Source organism: Zalophus californianus, chromosome 3 (genome assembly GCF_009762305.2).
Source record: "Zalophus californianus isolate mZalCal1 chromosome 3, mZalCal1.pri.v2, whole genome shotgun sequence".
Taxonomy (NCBI): Eukaryota; Metazoa; Chordata; class Mammalia; order Carnivora; family Otariidae; genus Zalophus; species Zalophus californianus.
Window position 1 is genome coordinate 117376116 of NC_045597.1, and position 26678 is coordinate 117402793.

Genomic DNA, 26678 nt, shown 5'->3' on the forward strand with positions numbered 1-26678 from the left:
AAGCACAAGCAACCGTTTTATTAATACCAAACCGATTTTATTTTATGTATTTGACAGAGAGAGACACAGTGAGAGAGGGAACACAAGCAGGGGGAGTGGGAGAGGGAGAAGCAGGCCTCCCACCAAGAAGGGAGCCCGATGCGGGGCTCGATCCCAGGACCCTGGGATCATGACCCAAACTGAAGGCAGACGTTTAACGACTGAGCCACCCAGGTGCCCCCAAACTGATTTTTTTAATTACCCTCTTTTTTAAACTACCAGACAGGGAAATTAGGAATACCACTCAATGAAACCAGCCCAATTTGCACCAATAGGCACCAGTTTGGGATCCACTGGCTCAACGGGCCCCCTGAGAGTGTGGACAGGGGGAACTTACATTACTCTGCTTCTTGGCCACTTCCATAGCATGCTTCACCTCCGGGGGCTCCAGCATGATGGAATAGTTGGATTTCCCTTTCTCCTTGACGAACTTCTTTTTGTAATTTGTCTAAACAGAGCCAGAATTACTTATGTGAGCAGAGGAATCGGGGAAAAGAACTGATTTACTTGAAGAACTGTGAGATCTCCAGGAAAATCCATGGCTCCCCATTCTGGCATCAGTCTGGAACCTGGATCTCTGATCCATAGTCTAGCTCTTCCTTGTCGTTTCTGTCCTGGAACCCAACACTTGAAACACATGGCAATCCTGGGAGAACCGACTACAAGCAAATTAAACTCCAGCTTTCAAAAACATATGGAACCATATAGGGCTCATAAAAATAGAATAGCGAGATTATTAAAGCATTATTGATAAGGACAAATTGGGCAGATAAAAAGCAGTGATTTTACTTCTCTAAAATTGTTCAGCAGTTTAATGATGGGAGAGGCCATTCTTAATCAGCAATGCTTCCCCCTTTTATTAACGCTAGGTTCCTGACATCTTATATCGCAGATAACATGTCCTGTGGCAAAATGCCTATTTGCCATAGTTGCCATAATAGGAAGCCTAATAAATATGGAGTCCTCCTTTAAAGCAGAATTGAAAATTCACACACAGGCATTGATGATGGTAAGGGTGAAGCAATGTACAGGAAAGCAGTTATAAGCAAAAAGGCAGCTCGCCCCAGATTTCCCTGGATCCTAAGGTCAAGTGGTGTTGCTGCTACCAAGAGTCCTGGGGCTGGTCACTTACATCACTGACATTCTTGGTCACTTCCTTGACATGGATGGTGTCCCTGGTCTCTGGCAGTGTTGTGTATGAGCCCTGGGCCAAGTGCTTCTTGACGTAGTCCTTGTACTTGTTCTGAGGGAATCCACAGAGAGCTTGTTAGAGTGTCTACCTGGGGCATTAGCCCAAGACAGAAGCAGAGCATATGTTGCTGGAGGGTTACCTCAGACACCAGATTGCTGACAGTCTTTGCCAGGAGGATCTGAGGAGTGTCAGGCACAGCATGGCAGGTTCCTCTTTCCTTGACATGTTTCTCTTTGTATTTCAGCTGCGGGGGTGAAAAAAATATTTCTTTAGCTCCTCTGGGTATCCGGTATATATTTATGCAGTCCCCGAATCACTAGATAGAGGTGGGAAAACAGAATCACTGACACAGTAACAACGTTAAACTCAATAAAAGGTTTGATGTTGGGAAATCTTGGGAAATATCCAAGAGATTTTCTTTCTCTCTTGCAAGTTGAGGCTTTAATAATGATCAAAATGGATCTCATGATGAATCTTTATACACCTAGCCTTAGTTCAAAGGACTTTCAAACATGTCATTTGACCCGCTCCGGAACCCTGGGAGGCATTATTATTTCTCCTTTACAGATGAGGAAACATAGGAAGAATATGATCACACAAAAATGAACGTTTCCGCATAGAATCCAGCCAGAACTTCAGTTCTCGCTGCGTGAATGATCTTGTGGTGCAGTATATATCAAGAATGGTCACCTGGATTTTATAGCTTCCCCCGCCTGTCACCCTGCTCTGCCACGTCACTGGCATTCACTGGGAACAGGGTCATATTTCAGGACCCGTGCCTGAGCTCCTACACCAGCAGCCTCCTCCGTCCTTCCCTGGTGTCGCTGGGGACTGTGCTGCAGAGGACGGCCCTGAGCCAGGTTAGGTGTCACAGAAGGCACTAGATACTTACGTCACTTTCTATTAAAGAATTCTTCAGGGCTAGCACCATGTCTTTATCATCAGTGACAGAAAGCTTGCAACCTTTGAGGAACTCTCGGTCCAGCTTATACTCAAACTGAAACAGAAGAAAGGCAGAGGAAGAAGCCGGCATTTACTGTAATCTGTAAGGAATCCTCGTTTTAAGGGTACTATGAGGACTTGCCACCAGAATGGAGGCAGAGGCTTCCTGGCCCCTCACTGCATGCTAGGGTCCCCCTCTCTAGCCCTGAGGCCGGGACCAAGCCCTCCCTGCCTGCTCACCCCCAGTTCCTCCCCAGCCTCACCCAGGACTCTGCACCCTAGTGCCGGTGCCCAGCTGTGGGAGACGAGGCTCCAAGGCAGGTCTGCTTCCTGCGCTTGCCTCCCACCCCTCACACCACCCCCCAACCTTCTGGGATCTCGAGTGAGCTAGGCTGACACCCGCAACAGTGGTTATTATGAGTAATTATTCATGCTTCTCAGGCATGTCAGAGAGCCCGACTGTCCCCTCTCACATCGCTCTGCTGCAGGGATGACTTGGCTGCCTGGATGAAGTCCGGTCGGTCGGGGGTCCACCTCCAGTGGGCTTTGTTGGCTTCATACTGCTTCTTGTAGTCCAGCTGTTTGTAACAAGACGAAAATAGGTCATTTAGTTCAGTGGGCTGAATTCATAACCACGCATGGCACAGAGGGACCCATCGTGCTTCTCGACATACAACAAATCATGGTTCTTGATGCAAACGAGAGCCCCAATTAACATTTCTGTACAATTTATGCCACTAGTCAGCCACCGAAGAAGTCATCTCGTGGGACCGTTTGGTCTCAAAATAGGGGCTAAAAATTGTATAGGCCTCCAGGTGAAATAATTCTACAGTCCCTTTAACTCTGTCAGTGCAGCTTTATCATCTTCGGAGTCAAGGGCTTTTAATTTCTAGCTGACCTCAGGCTTAATCTTTCTTAAATGATTAAACTTACAGTATTTATTTCATGCCAGGCACTTTTCTCAGTGCTTCATAACTACTACCTCATTTAATCTTTGCAACAGCTGCATGAAATTGACAGCTGAGGAACCAACCAGAGGGTTAAACAAACTGCCCAAGGGGAGGCAGCACGTAAATGATGGAAATGACAGAAATGACGGAAATGATGGAGCTGGGACTCAAACCGGCAGACTGGCTCCAGAGAGGCTCGCACACTTGCTAGACCTTCCCCCAAGCTGGCCAGTTGGCTGCCTGGGGCCAAATCTGAGGCACAGGACCACACATAGCTTAATTTGTGTCCTTGGAAGAGCCCTCAATAGCAGGCACATTTCTTTCCTCACTCTTTCTCTGTTTTGTCAAGGTATAATTTGCATATAATCAACTCTGCATACTTTTGAGGAGTTTTTCATGAGGTTTGCTTTTGATGCCATGGGTTTCCACCCATTATTGTTAAATTTTTCAAACATACAGAACTGCAAGAATCCTAGAGAATACCCGTACATCCACTGCCTAGACTCTACATTGTACATTTTACTGCATTTGCTTTTTCACAAACCCATCCTGCTACCTACCCAGCCCTCAATCCATACTCAGGACACCTGTAAGCTACCTGCCTGCCCCTCAGGGTATTTGCTGACCCTGAGTAATATATGTTCTCTCTGGCACTAGTGGGCATTCGTTGGATTATAATGGTTTCATTATGTAACCATTTATATATTTTTTAAAAGTTAATACTCATCAAAATGCACAAAAATATTTCCGTGGTTGAGGCTTTAAGATGTCCCACCACACACACACACACACACACACACACACACACACACACACACACACACACTAAAAGAGTCCGCAGGGAGATCTGAGCCGGAGAAAGACATAGGCTAACTTCTGACAGCCTCAAGTGACTAAAATGTGCTTGCATGCATGCATGCGTGTGCGTGTGTTTTCCAGAAGAAGCAGATTCTAGAGCAGGGCAAGAGGAAGATATGAGGGTGGAGGGAAGGAAAGATGCTGAGACACTTTCCAACATGGAACCTTCATTCCAGAATTAAGTCTCCTGTTTCTCAGCCACCTGGCAGGGAAGGGAGCCTGAGTGGGTGTAACACCTGTGGCATGGGGTTTGTCACCCTGGCTCTTTCCCACTCTCCTCTGTGAGAACAAAGGCTGCACTTAGATTTCAGCATCAGCAGTCATGCTGCTGCGGCTCCTGATCCAGACTCATTAGCACTCAATCACCTGAAGAGATGTAAAAGGAGATCACGTGTCCCGCAGAAGTTAATCCCCCATTAGCCTTGGGAAAGTTTCTAGAACTTACATTGGTGTTGACTTTGTAGGCATCCTTGGCTGCTTTGATATGAACAGAGTCTGGCACAATGGTGCAGTTGGACTTATTTCTTTGATAAACTTCTTTGTATTTCAGCTGTGGGAGGAAACACAGTGAGACCAGGTTAATTTATATTGTGGCCTACCAAGCATTAAAAAAGCAAGGAATTAAAACCATGACTGTAGTACATAATGCTTCTTAAGACAGAATAAACCTTTTGTGAAGAAAAAAATCTCAGATCTTAAAACTAGCTCCCCGGAACTGAGTATGGTCACCAGTGGCACCATAGGATTTATGTCCCCTGAGCTTGGCTGAAAGGGCCATGTGTGTTTTTCCTTCCCCAACTCAGAAAACACTGAATTCAGAACATCTTGAAAACTGCTGATGGAAGAGAAACTTTCCCCCACTAGCTCACCCCGATGGTGTTGGTCTTGCCCTCCGTCTGTGCCCTCACAGTTCTGGCTGTTCTCATATCATGTTGTAATTATGTGCTTATTTGTCTATTCTTCCATTAAGACAAACCCCTTGACGGCAAAGATGGTGTACCAATAACTATGTGACAAATGAAAGAATTGATGGATGCCATCCATTACCCTCATTGCTAGAGCCGAATCTAGCAAGTTGGGGCATGTGTGGGTTTGGATGGAGGGGAGAGGGATGGGGAAGGCTTAGCTTCTGTGGGCTCAACCCAACCCATCCTGGGCCTGGCAATTCTAGCTCCACCCACTTCTGCTACTCTTAAATACAGGCCCTGGGACATCGTCGGGGCCTTCTCACTACTTATTGCAGAGTATACTAGTTGTTTGTTTGGTTTTTTTTAAGATTTATTTATTTATTTGAGAGAGAGAGAGAGGGGTAAAGTAGAAGGAGGCGCAGAAGGAGAGAATCTTCTAGCAGACTTCCCACTGAATGTGGAGCCCTCTGAGGGGCTCAACCCCTCGTCCCATGAGATCATGACCTGGCTGAAACCGAGAATCGGACACTCAACCAACTGGCCACAGAGGTGCCCCGACGATTTTAGGTTTTAATGTGGTTAAGTCTGAAAGTAAAACTGTTCTAAGAAAGCCCCATAGTCTCATCATACAAATCACAGTTGTCTGCACTTTGCCATGGACCTAATAAATCAGTATTTTTAGGGGAAAGGCCTAGAAGTCCATATTTTTCATCAATATCTCTGGTTATTGTTATAATCAGAAAGTTTGGAGGAATGGATACAGAAATGCTTCATTTTTCTACAGTGAGAGGGAATGGGCTGCTTTAGAGAAAAGATCTATCTGACAGAGGTTTATGAACAAGTGATGTTCACGTTTGAAGTGCTGAAACTTATTTTAACATAAAAAATATGAAAAAATATTTTTAAAATGTTTTATACATTCCTGCCTTCATAAACAATGCACTGGATGTATTTAACATTTTTCATGGCACATGGCAGAGAAGATCTGCTCAGGTTTCCCCAGTCAGTTTGCAGAATCACCAGCAAAAAAAAGGTGATTTTGTTTTCAAGCCACTAAGTTTTAGGGTGATTGCTACACAGGAATAGATAACTGGACCAGAGTTCATTATATCATGTTAGAAAGAGCCCAAGATGAGAGGGGCTGCAAACATTCTGGTACTTACATCACTGACTTCATCTTTGACCTTTCGGACATGCAGCAACATGGGTGTGTCGTGGATTGTCGTGTAGCCTCTGGGCTTGGCCTTGTTGTATTCCAACTTATAAAGTATCTGAAGGAGAAGTAAAAGCAGAAGGAGACAATATTGTGCATCTCAGTTTATAATATAATGTAATGGAAATAATATAAATGCAAATTTTTTGTGTGTTTTTGAGTGTACCTAAAGGAAAGAGAATTCTATAAAATCAACAGGCTCTTTCATGCTTTCTGCTAAAACTCCATTGCCTCTAAATTGCCAATTTAGTTGGCATAATTCTTTATTGTAAAAGAAGAATTGTGAGCATAGCAGGACATTTGACATCCCTGCCTCCCTCCCACTAAACAGCAGAATCTTCCAGACATTGTGACAATCAAAAATGTCCCTGCACATTTGCAAATGCTCCCCGAGTCTGAGAATCCATTCAGTGTTTCTTGCACTTACATCACTAATTTGTTTGTTGACTTTCGTAGTACGCAGGTGTTCTGGAGTGTCCACGATTGAGGTAAATTTGTCCTTTAATTTTTCATAATTTTTCCTGTACTTGATCTAAATTGTAGAAGAGAAGAACAAGTTAACTTGAAGTAGAATAGAGGGCTTTAAGGAAGCTAATTGTCCTCAAAAGAGTCCCACAGCAAATAGTAGGATTATTAGATAAGCCACAGATGTGGGGAATGTGGGGCATGGTGTCATACTTTCTCTTTTAATCGTAACAGAAATGTTTAATATAAAACTGTATTTGATAGCAATAGTGTAATGGAGTGGGCAAATGATAATAATAAATGACATTTTCCATATTTTTAGACATTAGAAGCTCAGGCCCAGAGTGGTTAAAAAAACTGAACTAAGGGACACATATAGAATGAATCCCAGAGTCAGGACTGGATCCTTGTTCTCTGGACTCTGACAGGTAACGAATCACTTACAATATGCTGCATCAAATATGTATAATGTCTTAAGGTATGTATCCATGTCAAAGATGAAACAGATATAAAATAAAAAATGAGTATAAAGTATTTATCATTTTTAAAAAGACATTCACTTTTGTAATTTCCAAGTCATGAGTTTTTTTTCATGCACACAAGCTGTTTACAGCGGTAGATACAAAGAGCACGAGACCCCATGCATGATTATCTGATGATCATATTAGGACAAAGGAACACGCTCAGGCAAACAAGATGTTCTTATGGAGACCTCATCCCCCTCATTTCACGTGTTGATTTGGTGTCAAACTAAAGAAAATGAGTTTCTAATACAAAATATTGATTAAAAACTTTTTTCATGTGGGAACAATGGCATTAAAAAAAAGAAATTATCATTTTTTTTTTTTTTTTGCTGCTTCAAATGTACCTTCCAGCATGTGATGCAAAAGTGGTGGCGTGAACTTCAGTCGACCTTGTAGAAGGACAATGTCACCAGCACCATTGCCAACAGTGTGTATGAGGGCAGATATGCTGGAAATAACCTAGCAAATTAGCATCAGACTCAAGAGGGGCCATAAATATGTACAATATTCAAGGAGCTGCACCGTGACTCTCATCTCTCCCAAATGGTACACTTGTAGTGATCACTGAACAGATATTAGATAAAAACATTATTCAGATATCTTAGATGCCATTGAATCTACTTAAGATCCTCAATCCCTAAGGAATCCATTTCTTTGAGGCAAATATTAAAAAAATTGAAATCAATGTAATACCAATTTGGAAATAAAGTCTCAGTTATTCTACTAGGTAAGTAACTCTACTCAGTTACTCTTACTAGGAGTTACTAGATGACATACGGATGATGGCTGTTGCACGGTCACACATGGCCACAGGCAGAGGTCATTTATAAGGAATGAATACTTATGCAGCTTTATCGCGTGAAACCAGTCTGGGCAGGGAGCAGGGGAAGGAAATCAAGGAAAGCATAAAAGTGAACGCCCTCAAGTCTTCTCAATCTCTTCTTCACATCGAATCAGACATTACCTGGCTCCACATGTGTGTGTTGTAGAGGGCAGTCAACATATCTGGACGCAGAATTTCATTACATCCTTGTTTCAGAAGCATCTTGGCACTAGATTTATATTTTCTCTGTTCATGCAAAGAGCAGTAAAGCACAGAAGAGATTTAGGAAGACAGAAGAGAACACGGCTCTATATCCCAATCACTTCTGAGTGAAGAGATGTAGGCGCACACACTTTATGTACTCAAATATACATGTGGGTGAAGACACTAAATACATTATAGTGCAAAGCAGAATGACTGCAATACTTGCAGTTGAGCATCCATAATCCTTGTGAATGGGGAATAATAGAGCTAGTCCCCTAACACCGCCTTACAGGAAAGAAGACATCATTGAGTAGAAAAATACACTAAGGAGTTCTGTCTTCTTTCCTTCCATTAATTTGTGCCTTTGTTTTCACTTTTGTGACTCAATTTGCAGTTCACAATTAGATCCTCCAGAGGAATAAAGGGTGGGAGGACCGATTTTTCTTTTTATCTTCACCACAGCACATGTGAGGACACAGAGCATGGACTGGCACACTCAAAGAGCTCATGGGCTCTTTGGGTGGCTAGACAGATACTTTGAAACAGAACATCCCAATATCATAGGCAGAACCTATGACATCCTTGCAGCAGACGGAACGACATCTCATGAAAAATCTGGAGCACAGTCCTGCCAGGGCTGTCCAGCCAGCCCCCATCACAATACCTGACTGATCTGGTCGCCTGCGATCTTAGCCAGCAGATGTCTAGGCTCATCGACTACCAGGTGGTATTTATCTTTCCGCTGCTCATAATCAGCTCTGTATTTTTTCTGCTCAAACATCATATCAAATTATAGCAAGAGTACAACTTCAAGACTACACAGAAATGTCCCAAGATAAACACTCCAGAGAGCCAGAAATAGGTCATTTCTAGAGGCGGGCTTCCAAAGCATCCAGAATAGTAATAACATGGAGGTAAAGAGAGTCAATTGAAGATCACCTGGAGAAGGCTAGCGCTTGGGATAGATCTGATTGATGACACCAAAACTGGACTACCTTGTGCTTAAAACATCTTCCATCTTTAAATACGATGCCATTAGCAATGTTAGGTTTTATGGCATTGTAAATAAGGTACTGATGAGCTACAGGTTTACTATCTAAGGCTGTGAGAATCAAAAAGTATATTCATGGGCAAATCCTACCAGTCTTCTCATGGTAGTAAATTTGATTATAAAAGAGACCCTGGAAATCCTTTCCAAATTATAAAAACAGTAACAAAATTTATCAAGACTGTCTTCCTAGGAAGCTTCTGACTGTAATTCTTCAGTCATCCTGCATGGAAATCTACTGAAAATGAACTAAATCAAATTTAAAAATAACAACCCCCCCAAAAATCATATATTGCAAAAAACATACCATTGGCCATATTTTTATTTTTAGATACACTTTAATTTTCTAACATTGTTTTTTGATTTACATAAATCCATGGAAAATCCAAAGATGGGAAATTAAATATAAAACCATCCAAACGTAAGTTAATTCATAGCTTGCTAATTTCGGCCATTTTAAGCTGAATTTAAATTATTGCAACAGCAGTTCCAGGAAAGATTGGGTAGACTATAAAGGAATATTTTGGGTGCAACTGGATACTTCTCTGCACCAATGTATGAGTAACAGCGGCAATACATCTGAATGCATGAATCACAACTATCCCCTTAGGGGTGGCTCTTCCAACCACTGCCATTTCTGTGCCCTGGTAAGGTATGCCAAATTAACCTTGAGCTTCTGGGTCGCCCAACTCTACACACTATCATGTTTAAGGGAGTTCAGTTGATAGTCAACAAAATCCTTGACCTCCTCCCTCTTGTCACCCAAAGGGCTGTGCTGCCCTATGCTAGTGCAAACAGAGGCAATGATGGTGGTGGGGCCCTCACACCACTCTGGACGGTCCCTTCACTTGGTTATTCACTGGACAGACTCTTCACTCTGCTTTTGGTAGAGCCCATCAGATGGTGACCTTATAAGAGCCTTTCCAAATCTTTATCTTGAATCAACATTTAAATTGACCTTCCTGTCATTTTATGTATTGGGTTTTAATCAAATAACTCTATAGACTTCTTAAGGGAACTGAATAGGCTTAACTGGATCAAGTCATACATACCTCATTCATCAACTGAGTTGCATACTTGAAATGCTTATTGATTGGACAATCTGCAACATACTTGAAATCTGACTTCGTCCTTTCAAATACCTCTTTATACTTATACTAGAGAAAACAGAACATGGTTACTTGATAGCAGGCTGTGATTACCTTAAGAATGAGACATGTCATTTATTCTTTCACACAATTGAGCTAATTTATTCATGGAAGCCAACAAGTAATTACTGAACACTTTGCCTCCTAAGGCAATGAAATGTATACCCACATGGATACCTGAAAACTAGCCCCACAACACATACTTTATTGAACAGATATCAACTTGATCTATCTTCCATATTAGGCGAAAACACAAATCAGTTCCTTCTTTGTTTCTATATATTATAAGGGTTATTATTTTATTTTATTCTATGTGAACTTGAAGGCATTTTTAATCCATTACTTTGAAATAATTTTCCAGTAATTAATTAGATAATCGTAATATTTTAATGCAGAGGTGAGCTAACATCTAAACCACCAGCTGTTTTGAAATGACCCCATGAACTAAGAATGTTTTTTAACAATTTTAGGGGAGTGTAAAAAGACTATGTGACAGAATGAATGTGGTCCACAAAGTCTAAAATATTTACTATCTGGCACTTTTCAGAAAAATTTGTTGACTCCTACTTTGGAACTCAAGGGAAGCTAACCCAGCTACTTTATTTTGTAAATAGGAAAATGAGGCCATAAGAACAAAGTTATTTACCTCAAGTCACACATCAAGTTTGTGGATTAATCCCACTTTGTATTTGCTACAATATCAACTCTAACAAAGTAAGTCACCCAGAGACATAATAACAGGAAGGAAATTCTGGAAGAACCATGAGGAGTTATACCAAAATGACTTTTCATCAAATTCAAATAAATGATATAAATAAATGATGACTATAGTCAGTGAGGTCAGTACTAAGAAACTTTCTAAATAGAGTGAACCATTCAGTATGTACTCCAACTACAGGGTCTAGAAGCAAGGATAGAGAGAGACATATGAAAAGCTATTTCTTCAGTACTGATTCTCTCTGTGGGCACTGGAATATGTTAAATGCAGGTCGTTCTTATCCTTGAGTAGACATACCTTGCTGTAGAGAGTCTTGTTCTTTTCAGCCAGAGTGAAGTCAGGGGTATCATAGGCATAGCACCCAATGCCCTTAAGCCAGGTCAAATCTTCTTTATATTTTACCTGGGAGAAGAATATCATCAAAGAATTTTAAGAACCTATCTCCAAATAGTAGTAGGCTAAGATCAATACAGGTACAACAAATAGAAGCTCTGACTGCTGAAGTATAAATAATACTAAAGTATTAAAACAATTATTTAAGTTTCCAGTAATACTGATTTCTGCTCATTTTATGGTGTATTGTTGTATTATATATGGAAATTTTAATTTTTAATACCAATTAAAGCAATTCAAATTTAACAGGCATATTTTCCTAGAAAGTATATTAGCTCAGCAGCTATATTTTCATACAGAGAGCTGAAATTTCTAAAGTGAGCATTGTTATGTGTCTTCATTGCTTCATGAAGTTGTCTCTTCAAATGATCAAAACTAGTCTATTTCCTAGATGAAGTATATTACTTCCAGTCCTGTAATATGATATCATACATTTAGAAGAAAAATTAAGTTTATAAATTTGAATATATCTTTCTCTTTCTCAAGTTAAAGCTCAGTTATGTAGCAGTGAGTTTTAGGATTTAAACATCCATATAGAAGATCTAAAATCTGACTGTTTCATCAGTTTTTATGCAGTGTTTGATTTTATAAGTCACATGGGAATATGAATTCATATGTAAAAACAGAAAGTTTTGAGACTCACATCACTGACTGCATCAGTAACTGCCCGATGGTGGAAATGCTCTGGGCGATCAGGAATGGACAACCAGATTCCCAACTGACTCATGTAGTTCTCCTTGTATTTCACCTGTGATAAAAACACAAAGACAGCTATAAGTCTTACCCAACTTTAATGTAAAAAAGTCTACATTTCTCTAGAGAGTTTTAAGAAAGGGAGAATACTTAAAAAAAAAAAAAAGATGGTAGGTTATTAAGCCCAACAAAGTAGAAATATCTAGGGACATACTTTACTAATGTCATCTGTGACTTTACGATGATAAACAATGTCCAGAGCATCCTTCACAGTGTGGTATTTTCCTTTGGTCTTTTGAAATGTTTCTTTGTAACGTAGCTAGAAAGAGAAAAAGCACATAGATTGTGAAAAACCACCAAGTTATAACTGAGTTCTTTTCAGCTCGAACTCTCTTGAGTCTTCTCTCTTAGGTTCTCCCATGAATAAATTTAGGAGAGATTAAAAAGCTCATTTTCACATCCAGGAAGAGAAGGACATTAGGAGAAAATTAATGAAATCTGAATAGAGTTTAATTAATAATGATGCATCAATATGGATTCACTCATTGTGACAAATGTACCGTGATAATGTAAGGTATTAACAATAGGGGGAAAAGGATGTAGGGTATATGGGAACTCTCTGTCCTATTTTGTAACTTTTCTGTAAATCTAAAACTACTTAAGAAGTTTGTTTAAATCTAAAACAAGCAAATAAACAAAAAGCTAATTGGGAGGAGAAAAAAGCAAACAACCTTTTTGAGCCCTAGACTTACTAATGTACATGGAAAGAAGAGAAAGATTTAATTTCCAACTCCTAGTATCAAAATGCCTTCTCCATAAAGCAGTCCTGCAACTTTATTTTATAATCTTGATCTCTTTGGTATTTCAAGAGACATCTCTGACCGTAACCTAAGAATATCTCAGAAGATTCATCTAATTTTCACAAGATGAGTACTTCTCTGAGCAGTCTGTTTTCAACCTCAAGTCTTTTTTTTTTTTTAAAGATTTTATTTATTTGACAGAGAGAGAGAGAGATCACAAGTAGGCAGACAAGTGGGCAGAGGGAGAGGAAGAAGCAGGCTACCTGCTGAGCAGGGAGCCCGATGCAGGGCTTGATCCCAGGACTCTGGGATCATGACCTGAGCCGAAGGCAGACAGTTAACTGACTGAGCCACCCAGGCACCCCCAACTTCAAGTCTTTTTGGGTAGCTGAACAAACACATAATTAAAGGTGTCTTTTCTCTGATGTTGCAATTTAAGTTTTCACATGAATAAACTCATAAAATTGCTTAACTCTACTTGGGGGGTTTACCACTGTAGAAAAGCCAAACAATGCCAGATACTACCCTTGTTACATTGGACTATTTTAAAGGTTAGAGTTATCAGCATTGGTATGAGAAAGGCCTAGGGATGGGGCTGTCCACTGGGGCATCATGAGCCCTAGGAGCCAATTTCATTGTGCAACTACTCCCAGAGAGGGGTGATATAGAGTAGGCTAGGTTCAATTAATATTCAACAGTAACCTTGAAGTGATAAAGATGGGGTTGTCACAAGAAGACTAAAAGTATCCTAGGGGATAGATTTTGAGGGTAGTATACAACTTTATTAGCTTGTATTTTAAGCAAAATGGTCTGCCCCTGGACCCCGAGAGTGTAGAACCAGTGCCTGGTATGTTGGTATGCTGTAGCGCTGAGCAGCACTCATGGGCATTTTATATTTAGTGAAGAGCATGCCAACTACCTTGGATGTTTCAGGAGATGCTGGCACTCCGTGCTCAGCCCACTTATGTAAGGCCATTGGATCTCTATACACCAGGTGTGGGTCCTATGATATCTCATAGGATCAGGGGCCAAGGTGCTCATCCAAGTAGCAGGCTCCTTTCAGCTCCAAGTGAAAATTGCTGACAAAATTATGGAACTAAGATACTGTTTCAGTTTTGTTGTGCCCTTTCACATTTCTGTTTAGAGATCACTGTAATGATTTTAAGATGCCCTGAAATCCTAGAGCAATATTCTTAAATTGAGGGGTCATGGGGTTGCTGGAGCTTTGGGCTGAGTTGAAGTCCCAGTATGCCCAGTCCTCCAGGGATTCTGGTTCTGGTAATGGGTGCAATGCATCTGCAGGTGGGCTCTGAGAAATGAAACCAGTAAGAACTGGTTATCTACCCTGAGTTAATTTCATATCTTTATTAACAGGTAATCTCATTACCACTAAAAGCCAGTTGTGTCCTTGATCATGTGGTATGGGAAATGAAAGTTTGTCCCTCCTAATTCTAACAAATGTGTCATTCTCACGATTGAGATGGTCAAGAGAAGAAAGGGAACAAACATTTTCTGCATGTTAACTAAGAGCCCAGCACCGTGCCAGGAATGTTATCTTGTTTTGTCTAACTTCATTATCTTAATTCTTATCCTCATTCTACATACCAGAAAACAGAGTCTTAGAGAAATTAAAGAAATTATATAGAGTCATATAGCAGGCAAGTGACAGCAACGGGATTTGGAACCATGTTTGGCTGACTCCAAGACCATGACTTTAAGGATAAGTAACAGTTAGTTGTCAAGTATCCCTAGCAAATGCTACCAAAGAATTATAAGAAAGGGTTATAGTTTTGCAAAGAAGAACAACGAGAAAAACAAAGCTTTTAGCATCTCCCAGCATTATTCTTAGCTACTGTGCCTGACTGATACTGTTTGTGCCTTTTGTTGTCTCAGTGTTGTTGTTCTCATGATCCATGTTGTGGACCAGGTCTTTGAACTACAGAGGACTGTACTATCTTCTGTGTCTTAGTTACTACAACCTCAGCTGTCCCATCACAACAGAAGAAAGAAGTAAAGGATGCATACATCACTGGCATTCCAGTAAGCCTTCTTGGCTCTGATGAGGATTGGCGTGTCCGGAACGGGGGTGTACTTGTCCTTCATTTTTTCATATTGAATCTTGTACTTTTTCTAAGAAATAAAGATAGAAAAAAGAGACAAACCTAAGTTCAAATGTTTTCATTCTTCCGAATTCACAACCATGTCACAGATCCAGCCTAGGGACACTATGTATCGGGCTTGATAAGAGAATAGCTTTACCTTTTGTGTTTTGATGCTGCTGAGCATAATTACAGAAATGAGTTCCCTGATCAGAGGCAGCAAGGGAAGGTTTTAAGATTTTTTTTTAAGATTTTATTTATTTATTTGACAAAGAGAGACACAGCGAGAGAGGGAACATAAGCAGGGGGAGTGGGAGAGGGAGAAGCAGGCTTCCTGTGGAGCAGGGAGCCCAACATCAGGCTCGATCCCAGGACCCTGGGATCATGACCCGAGCCAAAGGCAGACACTTAACAACTGAGCCACCCAGGCACCCCAGAAAGATTTCTTTAAAAAATAATTTATATATTCTAAGGGAGAGAGACTGTGAGCAGGAAGGGGCAGAGGGAGAGGGACAGAGAGAATCTTAAGCAGATTCCCCGCAGGGTATGGAGCCTGATGTGGGGCTCGATCCCATGACCCTGAGATCATGACCTGAGCTGAAATCAAGAGCCGGCCACTTAACCAACTGAGACACTCAGGCACCCCAAGATTTTTTTCTTTAACCCAGTGCACCTTGGTGCCAAATTCCTGACTTACCTCACTGACCAGGTCCTTTATGTCTTTAGCATGCTTCAAGGCTTTGGTCTGGTTTCCAGCGTGATGATGGGGTCTCTCTTTGGTGGCAAGTTCAACATACAGATACTAAATGATTAGAAAATAGGCATCAGATGTTATAGAGATAAGACATTTATTATTTAGTATTCAATCATTTTCATTCATGTCTAACCCTTCAATGGGAGGATCGTGTCTACTTGTTGTTGTCCTGGTTTTTCATTTAACATATGTATTTCTGCTCATTTGTTTCTGTCTGTGTTCCACATTTGGAAACATGCATACATACGCTTAGTTACCTAATACCCTTAGGTTGAGTATGGCCCGATCTAAAACCATGTGATAAAGAATGCTGATGGAAGAATGAGAGGGTTCTGACAAAGCCCTCGACATATTCCCCCCTCCCCATTTTTGTCTGAATGCATAAAATGTGGTTTCATTTGTCATGAACAATAGATAGGTCCTACAGAATGAATAAAGCAGTTTGGTCCACAGACCACTCATCCAGTGACGAAAATTGTACACACGACTTAGAAAAATAGACATGATATTGCTTGTTTATGTACCACATAACCACAGTTATGATGGCCCCACAGAAAACTGCTAGAAGTTAAGAGCCATGAGGCTGCATCAAGGACAACCAAGTGTGAGTCTGTTACGGAGCTGGAGTGGGCAGCCACACGCTACCAGCCCCGGTGACGCCAGCACTGCGGGTTTAGGAGTCTCTGTTCATGAATCTCACCTGACTCTGAAGCTTCTGCCCTCGCTTGGCTCTTAAAAGATCAGGAGTATCAGGAACTGAGGTGAAGATCGACTTCTGCTTTTTGCCTGCAGCTCTGTAAACCAGCTGGACATAAAATAGTCATTACCATTATTTCCACTTCATCGACACATTATGTTCTCTGCTGGAAGATGCCTTTAGTGCTTACTTCATAAGGAAACCAGGGCCTGGGGCGCCTGGGTGGCTCAGTTGGTTGAGTGACTGCCTTCGGCTCAGGTCATGATCCTGGAGTCCCAGGATCGAGTCCCGCATCGGGCTCCCTGCTCGGCGGGGAGTCTGCTTCTCCCTCTGACCCTCCCCCCTCTCGTGTGCTCTCTCTCTCTCTCATTCTCTCTCTCGAATGAATAAATAAAATCTTAAAAAAAAAAAAAAAGAAACCAGGGCCTGTCCTGCTGCAACAGGCTCCATTTCCACCCAATAAAGCAATAATTTACCTCCCTTGCTCTCTTTTTCCTTTTCTCTTGTAACAAAATAAGAGACATTCTGTAGCCTGCCCAAGATTGCAGCCTCCTACTGCGTTCTTGGTCCTATTCTCTCACCTGTCCCGTTCCAGGGGCTTGTGCCAGCAACTCTACCCTCACCCTCTACATCTTCAACCTTCCCATTTCTCCAGCCTTCTCCCTTCATCTGCAAACAAATTCTAGTCCCTTCCTTCACTAAACCTTTTCCAATCTCTACCAATGACCTTGTTTCTACCTTCCACAGCCAAGCAGTCTATGTATTTCTTCTTTTTCTCTCTTTTGATTAATTTCTCAAGGCAACAGTTGGGCTTCCACCCAACCACACCAATGAAGTCGCTCTCATGAAGACTATCAAAAACTTTACAACTGCCAAATACAAGAACGGTTCTCTGTAGCAACTGAAACCGCTTAGCATTTTCATTCCTAAAAACATTCTTCTCTGTCTCGCATTCTGACACTCTCCCCTAAGTGGCTTATCTTTCTAGGCACTCCTCAGCTTCCTTCTATGTTTCTGCCCTTCCCCAAAGGCTGCCACTGGCTGGAGTCAGGGTTGGCTTCTTTCACCCTATACATTCTCCTCGGGTAACCTCATCTGTTCGTAGGACTCAATCATCTATTTGAGACTGAGGACTTCAATAGTCTTTAAGTCTGATTCATCTTCTTCTTTCTCAGAGACGCTGCCTAGTTCGACCTCTTGTAGAATTTCTTCTCTACACATCCTCAAGAGGCTCCTAAAACACCTTCCTAGGTCCTCCACTGGACCACTCTGCATGGTTCTTTCATCTTTCACAAGTCTGAGAAGGAGATTTTCTTTTTTTTTTTTTAAAGATTTTATTTATTTATTTGAGAGAGAGAGAATGAGAGATAGAGAGCACGAGAGGGAAGAGGGTCAGAGGGAGAAGCAGACTCCCCGAGCCCGATGCGGGACTCGATCCCAGGACTCCAGGATCATGACCTGAGCCGAAGGCAGTTGCTTAACCAACTGAGCCACCCAGGCGCCCTGAGAAGGAGATTTTCTTAAAGCTCAGATCTAATCATATCTTAATCCTCAGAAGTAATTCTTCAATGACTTTTCATCAAGTCTAATATTAAGACATCACCCCAGAATCTTCATGAGCTGGCTTCTATCCTATGTTTCTAGTCTCATTTCCCAACATTCTCCCACACTCCTTTTAATATTTGAAACTATTTCCAATTTTAAGAACTCATCATGGCCATTTTCATATATTGCCCTTTCTGCTTAGAATGTTCTTCCTCCTCTTATCTGCCTGGAAAGTTTATAGAGTCCACACTGTCTTGTTTATTCCTATAGGATAGCATTCATCATATTGATGTTTATCTCTCCTCACAGATTATGAGCCCATGGAATGCAGGGGCTCAGCTCTATCATCCTTTTATCATCTTGTACTTGGATAAAAGATCTGAAAAGCAGTAGTCCTCTGATAAATGTTGAGGGAGTTTAATATAATGAAGCAAACTAGGAAGTACAAATGGATAGCAAATAAATTCTAATCATAGATATAAATGCCAGTTGAACAGATAAAATATAGGAAATAATATGTATATACATATGTAGGCAACTGTCACAACTGTACGCATGTCTATTTCTTTAACTACAAATTATATACAAGCACGAGTTGGAACAAAATGTAGCTCATCTGCTTGGGGCTGTTTTTTGTATTACTTCTGAAAGAAAAGAGATAAACTAAATAAAATTTTACTATTTCTTCCAGGCTAAATTTCAAATAAAGCAAGCCAACAAACTCATAGAATCTTATGGTTATAAGGACCCTGAATCATCTACTCCAATTTTCTAGCTCAGGAAATTGGGGTATTGAACATGTGAATTATACAAGGTCACACAGCAAACTGGAAGCAAATCTGGGACTAAAACCCAACTCTCCCATGACATCTCTACAATTTTCTTTGTATTATATTTCCCCCATACTTAGGTATGCATTGTTGATGCTTCTTCATTTTTTTAAAATTTAAATCTTAGTTGACCTGGAGTGCAATATAGGTTTCTGGAGTAGAAGCTAGTGATTCATCACTTACATAAAACACCCAGCACTCATCACATCAAGTGCCCTCTTTACTACCCATCACCCATCTAGCCCATCCCCCACACACCTCCCTGTTTATGCTACCTGGGAAAACACCCCTGCTTGCTAGTACTATGAGGTATAAAAGTCAAGAATCTATACAACTCAAAGACAATTCAAAAGTCAAGAACTCTACTTTCCTTTTGCCATCAAACTTTTTACTAAAACAGTGTTTTCCAACCTTTCCTGATCCGAAAACCCCCAAAGTCCTTATTAAAACAGATTTAGAGGTTCTACCAAAGAACTTCTGAATCCAGAAGAGTCATTTTGATCAGAATTTTTTAAAATTCAATTTAAACTAAATTTCTCCCACCCACTACTTCCCATCTACGGCAACCACCATATATGTGTATTTTAGATTCCACATATAAGGAAGGTCATATGATATTTCTCTTTCTCTGACTTATTTCATTTAGCATAATGCCCTTGAGGTCCATTCAAGTTGTCGCAAATGGCAAGATTTCATCCATTCTGATATTTGTGGCTGCCACCTCCAGGACGCCTCTTGGTCACTTGGCTCTGAAGGTCAGGGGAGCTTGTGTTGTTCCTGGTGCCGTGTGGCGGTTATAACAAAGGCCACCCAGAAAGGAGCTCACAGCCTTGTCTGGGAGTCTGATTTTTGCAACTGCAGCCAGGAGACACCTCTATGTCATCTAACTCTGGTGGCTGGTAGGGCTTACTCTTGTGGGTCCCACAGGACTGTAACCAATGGAGAAAGAGTTCTTAAATAGCTACCACCCCCAGGGCACAGCAAGAGACAACAGACCCAGGAGCTCAGTCTTTCTGTAAAGGCGGCTTGTTAGCTCATCATCATGACTGCAGCTTGAGGGGTAGGCTTCTAATTAAAGATGCATCTTGGGGCGGACCAAAATCCTTTTCAGAGAACTTAGAGGGCATTTACTATCTTCATTCTTACCCTCTGCTATGCTTTGGAGTGCTAATATCTCCTGTGGGGAAGCCTTTTACACCTCTGGTCCCTGATTTTTGCAGCTGCCAACCTGGGGATACCCCTTGATTGCTTTGCAGTGGTAGCCTGGGGGGGGGGACTTTTATTTCTGGGTCCCCAGGACTATGGAAATCAGAAAGACAGTTCTTGGTAGGCTACCACCCCAGGGGAACTGCACAGACAGCAGACTGGAGCATACGCCCAGTCTTTCTGTGAAGGAGGTCTCTTTGCTTGTCCTGGATCTTTGGCCTGAGGGATAGGCTTTAGGTATGATGCATGTTTAGTGGCCTATAGAGCTGCCAACAAGGAACAAAGGTTGTAGATGCTATCTTGGTTCTCTACCTTTGCCTCGCTCCAGCTTGCTGGTTTCACCCAGAAAAGAACTTATACACTGGTATGGAGTCCTGCTTTCTTTCTTTCTTTCTTTTTTTTTTTTAAGATTTTATTTATTTATTTGACAGGGAGAGAGCACAAGCAGGAGGAGCAGCAGAGGGAGAGAAAGAAGCAGGCTCTCTGCTGAGCAGGGAGCCCGATGCGGGGCTCAATCCCAGGACCCTGGGATCATGACCTGAGTCGAAGGCACACGCTTAATGACTAAGCCACCCAGGCACCCCTGGAGTCCTGATTTCTATGATTACCAGCCAGGGGACACCTCCAGATTGCCTGGCTCTGGTGGCCAGCAGGGTTTATGCGTGCAGTCCCTTAGGATTGTATGTATTTGCATACATTTAAAAGCTGATGCCTGAGGGTTTGGCTTCCAGTCAGCCTATATCTAGGTGCTGAGATCCTCCCCTTTGGGACACTGCATGGTCTTGGCACATCCTCAACTACTGAGAACTAATAAAAATAGAACGGTCTACTTGCACAAGCGTAAAGGTTTGAGAGACAACCAAGAGGTGAGACGGGGTTCAACAACAAGTTTCACTTCCTACATGAGGCCATTCCTTCAAGATTGGGAAAGGTGGTTGTTTCACTTATTGTATAGAAATTAACACAGAGAGTCAAGCAAAATGAAGAAACACAGGAATATGTTCCAAATGAAAGGACAAGCTAAAACTCAGAAAAAACCTTAATAAAATGGAGTTTGTTTACTCGATAAAGAGTTTAAGTTAACAGTCATAAAGATGCTCACCAAACTGCAAAGAAGAATGAACACAGTGAGAATGTCAACAAAAAGATGGAAAATATAAGAAAGTATCAAGCGGAAGTCACAGAGCTGAATAATACAGTAACTGAACTGAAAAATAATACAGTAACTGAACTGAAAAATACACTCGAGGGGTTCAATAGCAGACTAGCTAAAGCAGAAGAAAGGATTGGTCAACTTGAAGACAAGGCAGTGGCGCTCACCTAACCAGAGCAGCAAAAAGAGAAAAGAATGAAGAAGAAGTGAAAATAGCCTTAGGGATTTGTGGGACAGCATCAGATAGATTAACATTTGTATCACAACACTTTCAGAAGGAAAAGAGAGAAAGGGACAGAAATCTTATTTGAAAGAATAATGGCTGAAATATTAATTTCCTTATGCTGGGGAAGAAAACAGACATCCAGATCCAGGAAGCCCAGGAAGTTCCAAATTAGAGGAACCCAGAGAAACCCACACCAAGACACATAATAATTAAAATGTCAAAAGTTAAAGATAAGAAGAAACTATTAAAAGCAGCAAGAGAAAAACAACTTGTTACATACATTGGAACCCCCCCCCCCATAAGAGTATCAGCAGATTTTTCAACTGCAGACCAGAGGGAGTGGCAAAATATATTCCAAGTGCTGAAAGAAAAAACTTCTGACGGAGAATACTCTACCTTGCAAATTAATATTCAGAAGTGAAGAAGAGAGTTTTTTAGACAAGCAAAAGCTAAAGGAGTTCATCTTCATTAAAGCACCCTTACAAGAGATGTTAAAGAGATTTTTTTAAGCTGAAAAGAAAGGGTGCTAATTAGTGATAATAATACATGTGAAAAATAAATCTCACTGGAAAGGTAAATATACAGTAAAGGTAGTGAATTAATCACCAGTACGAAGGTTAAAAGACAAAAGAAGTAAAAACAACTATGATTACAATTAGGTAAGGGATACACAAGACAAAAAACGTGTAAAATGTGACATTAAAAACATAAAACATGGCAGGGGGAGTAATGTTGAGCTTTACAGTGGGATCAAACTTAAGTTGTTATCAACTTAAAAAAGACTGTTATAAATACAAGTTGTTACAAATTGTTTCATGGTAACCATAAAGTAAAAACTGACAGGAAATATACAAAAGATGAAAAGAAAGAAATATAAGCATACCACTAGAAGAAATCATCAAACCACAAAGGAAGAGAGCAAAAGAAAGGAAGAGAGAAGGATTATAATAACAGCCAGAAAACAATAAAATGGCAATAAACACATACATATTAATAATTAATCTAAATGTAAATGGACTAAATTCTCCAATCAAAAGACATAGAGTGGCTGAATGGATTAAAAAAAACAAACCTACTGGGCACCTGGGTGGCACAGTTGGTTAAATGTCTGACTCTTGGTTTCAGCTCAGGTCATGATCTTGCGGTGGTAGTATCAAGCCCTGTCAGGCTTTGTGCTTGGCATGGAGTCTGCTTGAGCTTCTCCTTCTCCCTCTACCCCTCCCACTCACGCTTGTTCTCTCTAAAATAGGTGAATAAATCTTAAAAAAATAAAAAATAAAAAACAAGACCTATCTATATACTGCTTACAAGAGACTCACGTTATATATAAGGACACACAGAGACTGAAAGTGAAAGGATAAAAAAAGATATTCCATGCAAATGGAAATCAAAAGAAAGGTGGAGTAGCTACACTTATATGAGACAAAACAGACTTTAAAGACTAATAAGAGACAAAGATGGGCATTACATAATGACAAAGAGGCCAATCTAACAAAAAGACATATTTGTAAATATGCACCCAACATAAGAGCATGTAGATATATAAAGCAAACATTAGCAGACCTAAACAGAGAAAAGCAATACAACAATAGTTGGGGGCTTTAATACCCCACTTACATCAACGCATAGATTATCCAGACAGAAAATCAATATGGAAACATTGGCCTTAAATGATAGAGTAGACCAGATATTTACAGAACATCCATCCAAAAGCAACAGAATACATATTCTTTTCAAGTGCATAGAATATTTTCCAAGATAGATTGCAAGTTAGGCCACAAAACAAGCCTCAGGAAATTTAAGAGGATTGAAATCATATCATGCATATTTTCAAACCACAATGGGATAAAGCTAGAAATTAATTACATGAAGAAAATTGGGAAATTCACAAATATGTGGATACTGAACAACAATGGGTCAAAGAAGAAATCAAAAGAGAAATAAAAAAAATTTGAGACAAATGGAAATGTAACATACCAAAACTTATGGGATAGAGTTCTAAGGGGAAAGTTCATAATAATGCCTACCTCAAGAAACAAGAAAAGTCTCAAATTAACAACCTAACTTTACACCTCAAGAAACTTGAAAAAGAAGAACAAATGAAGCCCAAAGTTAGTGGAAAGAAGGAAATAAATATCAGGGAAGAAATAAATAAAATACAAACTAAAAATATAAAAGGTTGATGAAAGAGCTGGTCCTTTGAAAAGATAAACAAAATTGACAAACCATTAGCTAGACAAGAGAATTCAAAATCAGGAATAAAGGAGATGTTATAACTGACACCACAGAAATACAAAGTATCAAGGAGACTACTATAAACAATTATGTGCTAAACAAATCACACAATCTGGAAGAAACAGATAAATTCTTGGAAGCATACAACATGCCAACCCTGAATCATGACAAAATAGAAAATCTGAACAAATTACTAGTAAGGAGGTCGAATCAATAATTAAAAACTTCCCAACAAATAAAAGGTCAGAAGACTTCACTGGTGAATTCTAGCAAACATTCAAAGAATTAATACCAACCTTTCTCAAAATCTTTCAAAAAATAGAAGAAGTGGATCAATATTTTATCAAATTCACATCATTCTACCAGTGAGGCAAGTGTGGGAGAAAATGAATTATTGGAGAACAGCTATTCTTCTTCCTCAATGTTGAGCATAAGACACACAGAATCCCAATAGGAATTGGGAAAAGGAGAAATTAAAGTTTTAGATAATTCTGAATCCAAACAGCCAAGAGAAATAAAGGTATTTTAGAGATACCAATAAGCATGTTAAGTTGCCATTCGATGTTTTATTATGTGGCAGCTGGAGGACAGATGTGATACTTAAAGCAGTGGTTTCTAACACTGGCTGCATGTTAGAATTATTATGGAGCAACTAAAAGCATGCAGATGTCCGGACACAGAGAATCAGAAAGTCTGGTGGGAGGTTGGGGAGTCGGAGTCCACTCAGGAGTAGTCTAGAAATATTTCCCAGGTGATTCTGATACACAGCCAGTATAGCGAAGCACAACCTTGCTGAGACAGAAGAACATAAGCATTCCTGGCTAAGGGCTAGTGCCGGCTGAAGCAATACATGTAAGCTTTCAGCAAAGCATAGGGGCTCAATGTAGCATTTGTAAAAGCTAAAGAATTAATCATCCTCTGCCTCTAGCTCACTAGGAGTTTAGGAAGCTGCACACTCCCTAGTAAGGGCAACATTTGGTTTGCCAGGACATCTCTAAGTCTAACAGCATAAGTGATTCTTATTTAGCAGCCATCAGGACCACTGAAAATGGGGAGTCAATGAAGTGGCCTGACAGCCAATGTGTGGCTTAGCTCGGTGAAGCCTGATGAGGCCATAAGACAAAATGGAAGTTGAATGAGAATGGCCAACTCACCTGTAATAAGAAAGACCATTTACATTTGTGGAATGCCCTTATCTTTACAAAGCACATTGAGTCACTGGCAAACATGGCCATTTATTACAGCCAAGGCACTACGGACTACACATCTGAACAAGATGGGGTCTACCCCTTGAAAGGAACCAAGAGTGTAGGTGAGAGCATGAGATCTATACACAATTAGCTGTGATAACTCAGAAGCCTCAGAGCCAGTTGAAAATGAAACTAAGTAGTCTAGGATTTGTTGAGTGGGCAGCAGAGCAGGGAGCCATTAAAGACTTTTCCAATGGCACTGCCATGATTAGGGTTTCTGATAGCAGGGATTAAAGAGGGAGTTTTGAAGTAAATTCGGTTTTGTAGTCAAGTATCAATATCTTCATCTCATCAAAAGGGAACAAAATAAGTAAACTGAGGCAAAATGAGGTACACTGACTTGCTTAGATATGGAAGCCACTCCGTAATTAAAGGCAGAGGGGATTTTTTGCCCAATGTAGTCACCGGAGGAACAAGTCACTTTATAGTGACAGGTTCAGCATCCTTACCTCGCTCAGATGTGTCTTCAGTTCCTGCACTTTTCTGTACTCCGGAGTGTCAAGCACAACTTTGTACTTGTCTCGCATCTTCCTTGCCTTATCAGTGTACAGGTAGTTAGACTTAAAAACACAATGGAAATAGAAGTTAATTGATCATTTAAGGAATTGCATGCCATGGTCACACACTACCTTTCATGTGCTGGCATGTGAGACTTGAGCAGGCCTTTCATGTACCCTGGATTGTCTTCCCATCCCAACAAAGATGACTGTCATTTCACTGAGTTTATCACCTTTCACAGAGGCATGTATCAGCTTAAGTGGGTCACAACTGGTTCAAGTTGGTTAATGGTAAATTTCCCCTTAAAAGTAGCTGCAGGCAAAGATTCTCTCTGTCCAGCACCTTGTAGCTGGTGACGGGATGTATGGAAGCTGTGCAGGGGTAGCTACATGTCGTGAAGGTGTGCACTCACCCAGAGTTTGCGCAGGTGCCGGGAGCGAACCATGTCGGGAGTGTCATACAGGAAGCAGCCCAGTCCCCTGAGGATCTGCAAGTCCTCTTTATATTTAATCTGTGTGGCAGAAACAGAAATATAGCTGGCCATGAGTAAATATAAACCAGGAACAAATAAGAGTAGTGACACTTTTATACTATTTTTCTTTTTGGTTGAACACACCCACCCTCTATTCTTAGTTTGCTTGTGCCCAAATGAATCAGAGGTTTTAAAATTTAATCTCTGATCTGGACCTGAGGAGAATACTGCTATTTGTTATTGTTACACTGATGGGAGAAAAGCTTAGATTGAATGGAATGGTCTTTTAGGAGAAAGAAACATTTAAGGAGGAAAAAAAAAATGGCAGGAGGAAGTTGTTAAAGGGGATGGGACTGGGGATGAGCAGGAGGAGAGTACTGAACAGGACCCAGGACAGAGACTGTATAGAGTGAGGAGCTGGTAAGGATTCAGTGTTGAATGCAGAATGGTGGCCAGCGAATCTTACATTCCCAGGTGGTCCTCTTACTACTACTATTTCCATAATTGGAGAAATGTGGGGTCCTGCTTCCACACAATTTCACCTCCAGGTTATATACTCAGTTTAGAAGTACTCAGTGCAGAAGACTTTTCAAAGACCCTGGTTGGCTTAAATGCAGACAGCCTCTTGGTAAGAGCCTTTCAGAAAGACCCCTATGAGATGCTTACATCACTAGTGATGTCTCCCACGTAGCGGCAATGGATCACTTGGGGTGTGTATGGCATTGAGATCATGTGGCCTTGCATCTTGAAGAAGTCTGATTTGTAGATCAACTAAAAAAAATGCCCAGAAACACA

The 26678-nt window shown here is 40.7% G+C and overlaps 1 protein-coding gene across 1 annotated transcript in view; it reads right to left on the minus strand.

The window, feature by feature from the left end:
- NEB (nebulin) overlaps nucleotides 1-26678 on the minus strand; it is a 220823-nt gene that overhangs the window by 31957 nt on the left and 162188 nt on the right. Inside the window, exons 103-121 of the mRNA XM_035726655.1 lie at nucleotides 26550-26654; nucleotides 25824-25922; nucleotides 25363-25473; nucleotides 16472-16576; nucleotides 15715-15819; nucleotides 14944-15048; nucleotides 12333-12437; nucleotides 12069-12173; nucleotides 11330-11434; nucleotides 10219-10323; nucleotides 8783-8887; nucleotides 6530-6634; nucleotides 6053-6160; nucleotides 4427-4531; nucleotides 2647-2751; nucleotides 2124-2228; nucleotides 1371-1475; nucleotides 1172-1282; nucleotides 377-487 (exon numbers count right to left, since the gene is read on the minus strand). Of these exons, the coding sequence (XP_035582548.1) occupies nucleotides 377-487; nucleotides 1172-1282; nucleotides 1371-1475; nucleotides 2124-2228; nucleotides 2647-2751; nucleotides 4427-4531; nucleotides 6053-6160; nucleotides 6530-6634; nucleotides 8783-8887; nucleotides 10219-10323; nucleotides 11330-11434; nucleotides 12069-12173; nucleotides 12333-12437; nucleotides 14944-15048; nucleotides 15715-15819; nucleotides 16472-16576; nucleotides 25363-25473; nucleotides 25824-25922; nucleotides 26550-26654 (2010 nt within the window). The remainder of the gene's footprint in view (nucleotides 1-376; nucleotides 488-1171; nucleotides 1283-1370; nucleotides 1476-2123; nucleotides 2229-2646; nucleotides 2752-4426; nucleotides 4532-6052; nucleotides 6161-6529; nucleotides 6635-8782; nucleotides 8888-10218; nucleotides 10324-11329; nucleotides 11435-12068; nucleotides 12174-12332; nucleotides 12438-14943; nucleotides 15049-15714; nucleotides 15820-16471; nucleotides 16577-25362; nucleotides 25474-25823; nucleotides 25923-26549; nucleotides 26655-26678) is intronic.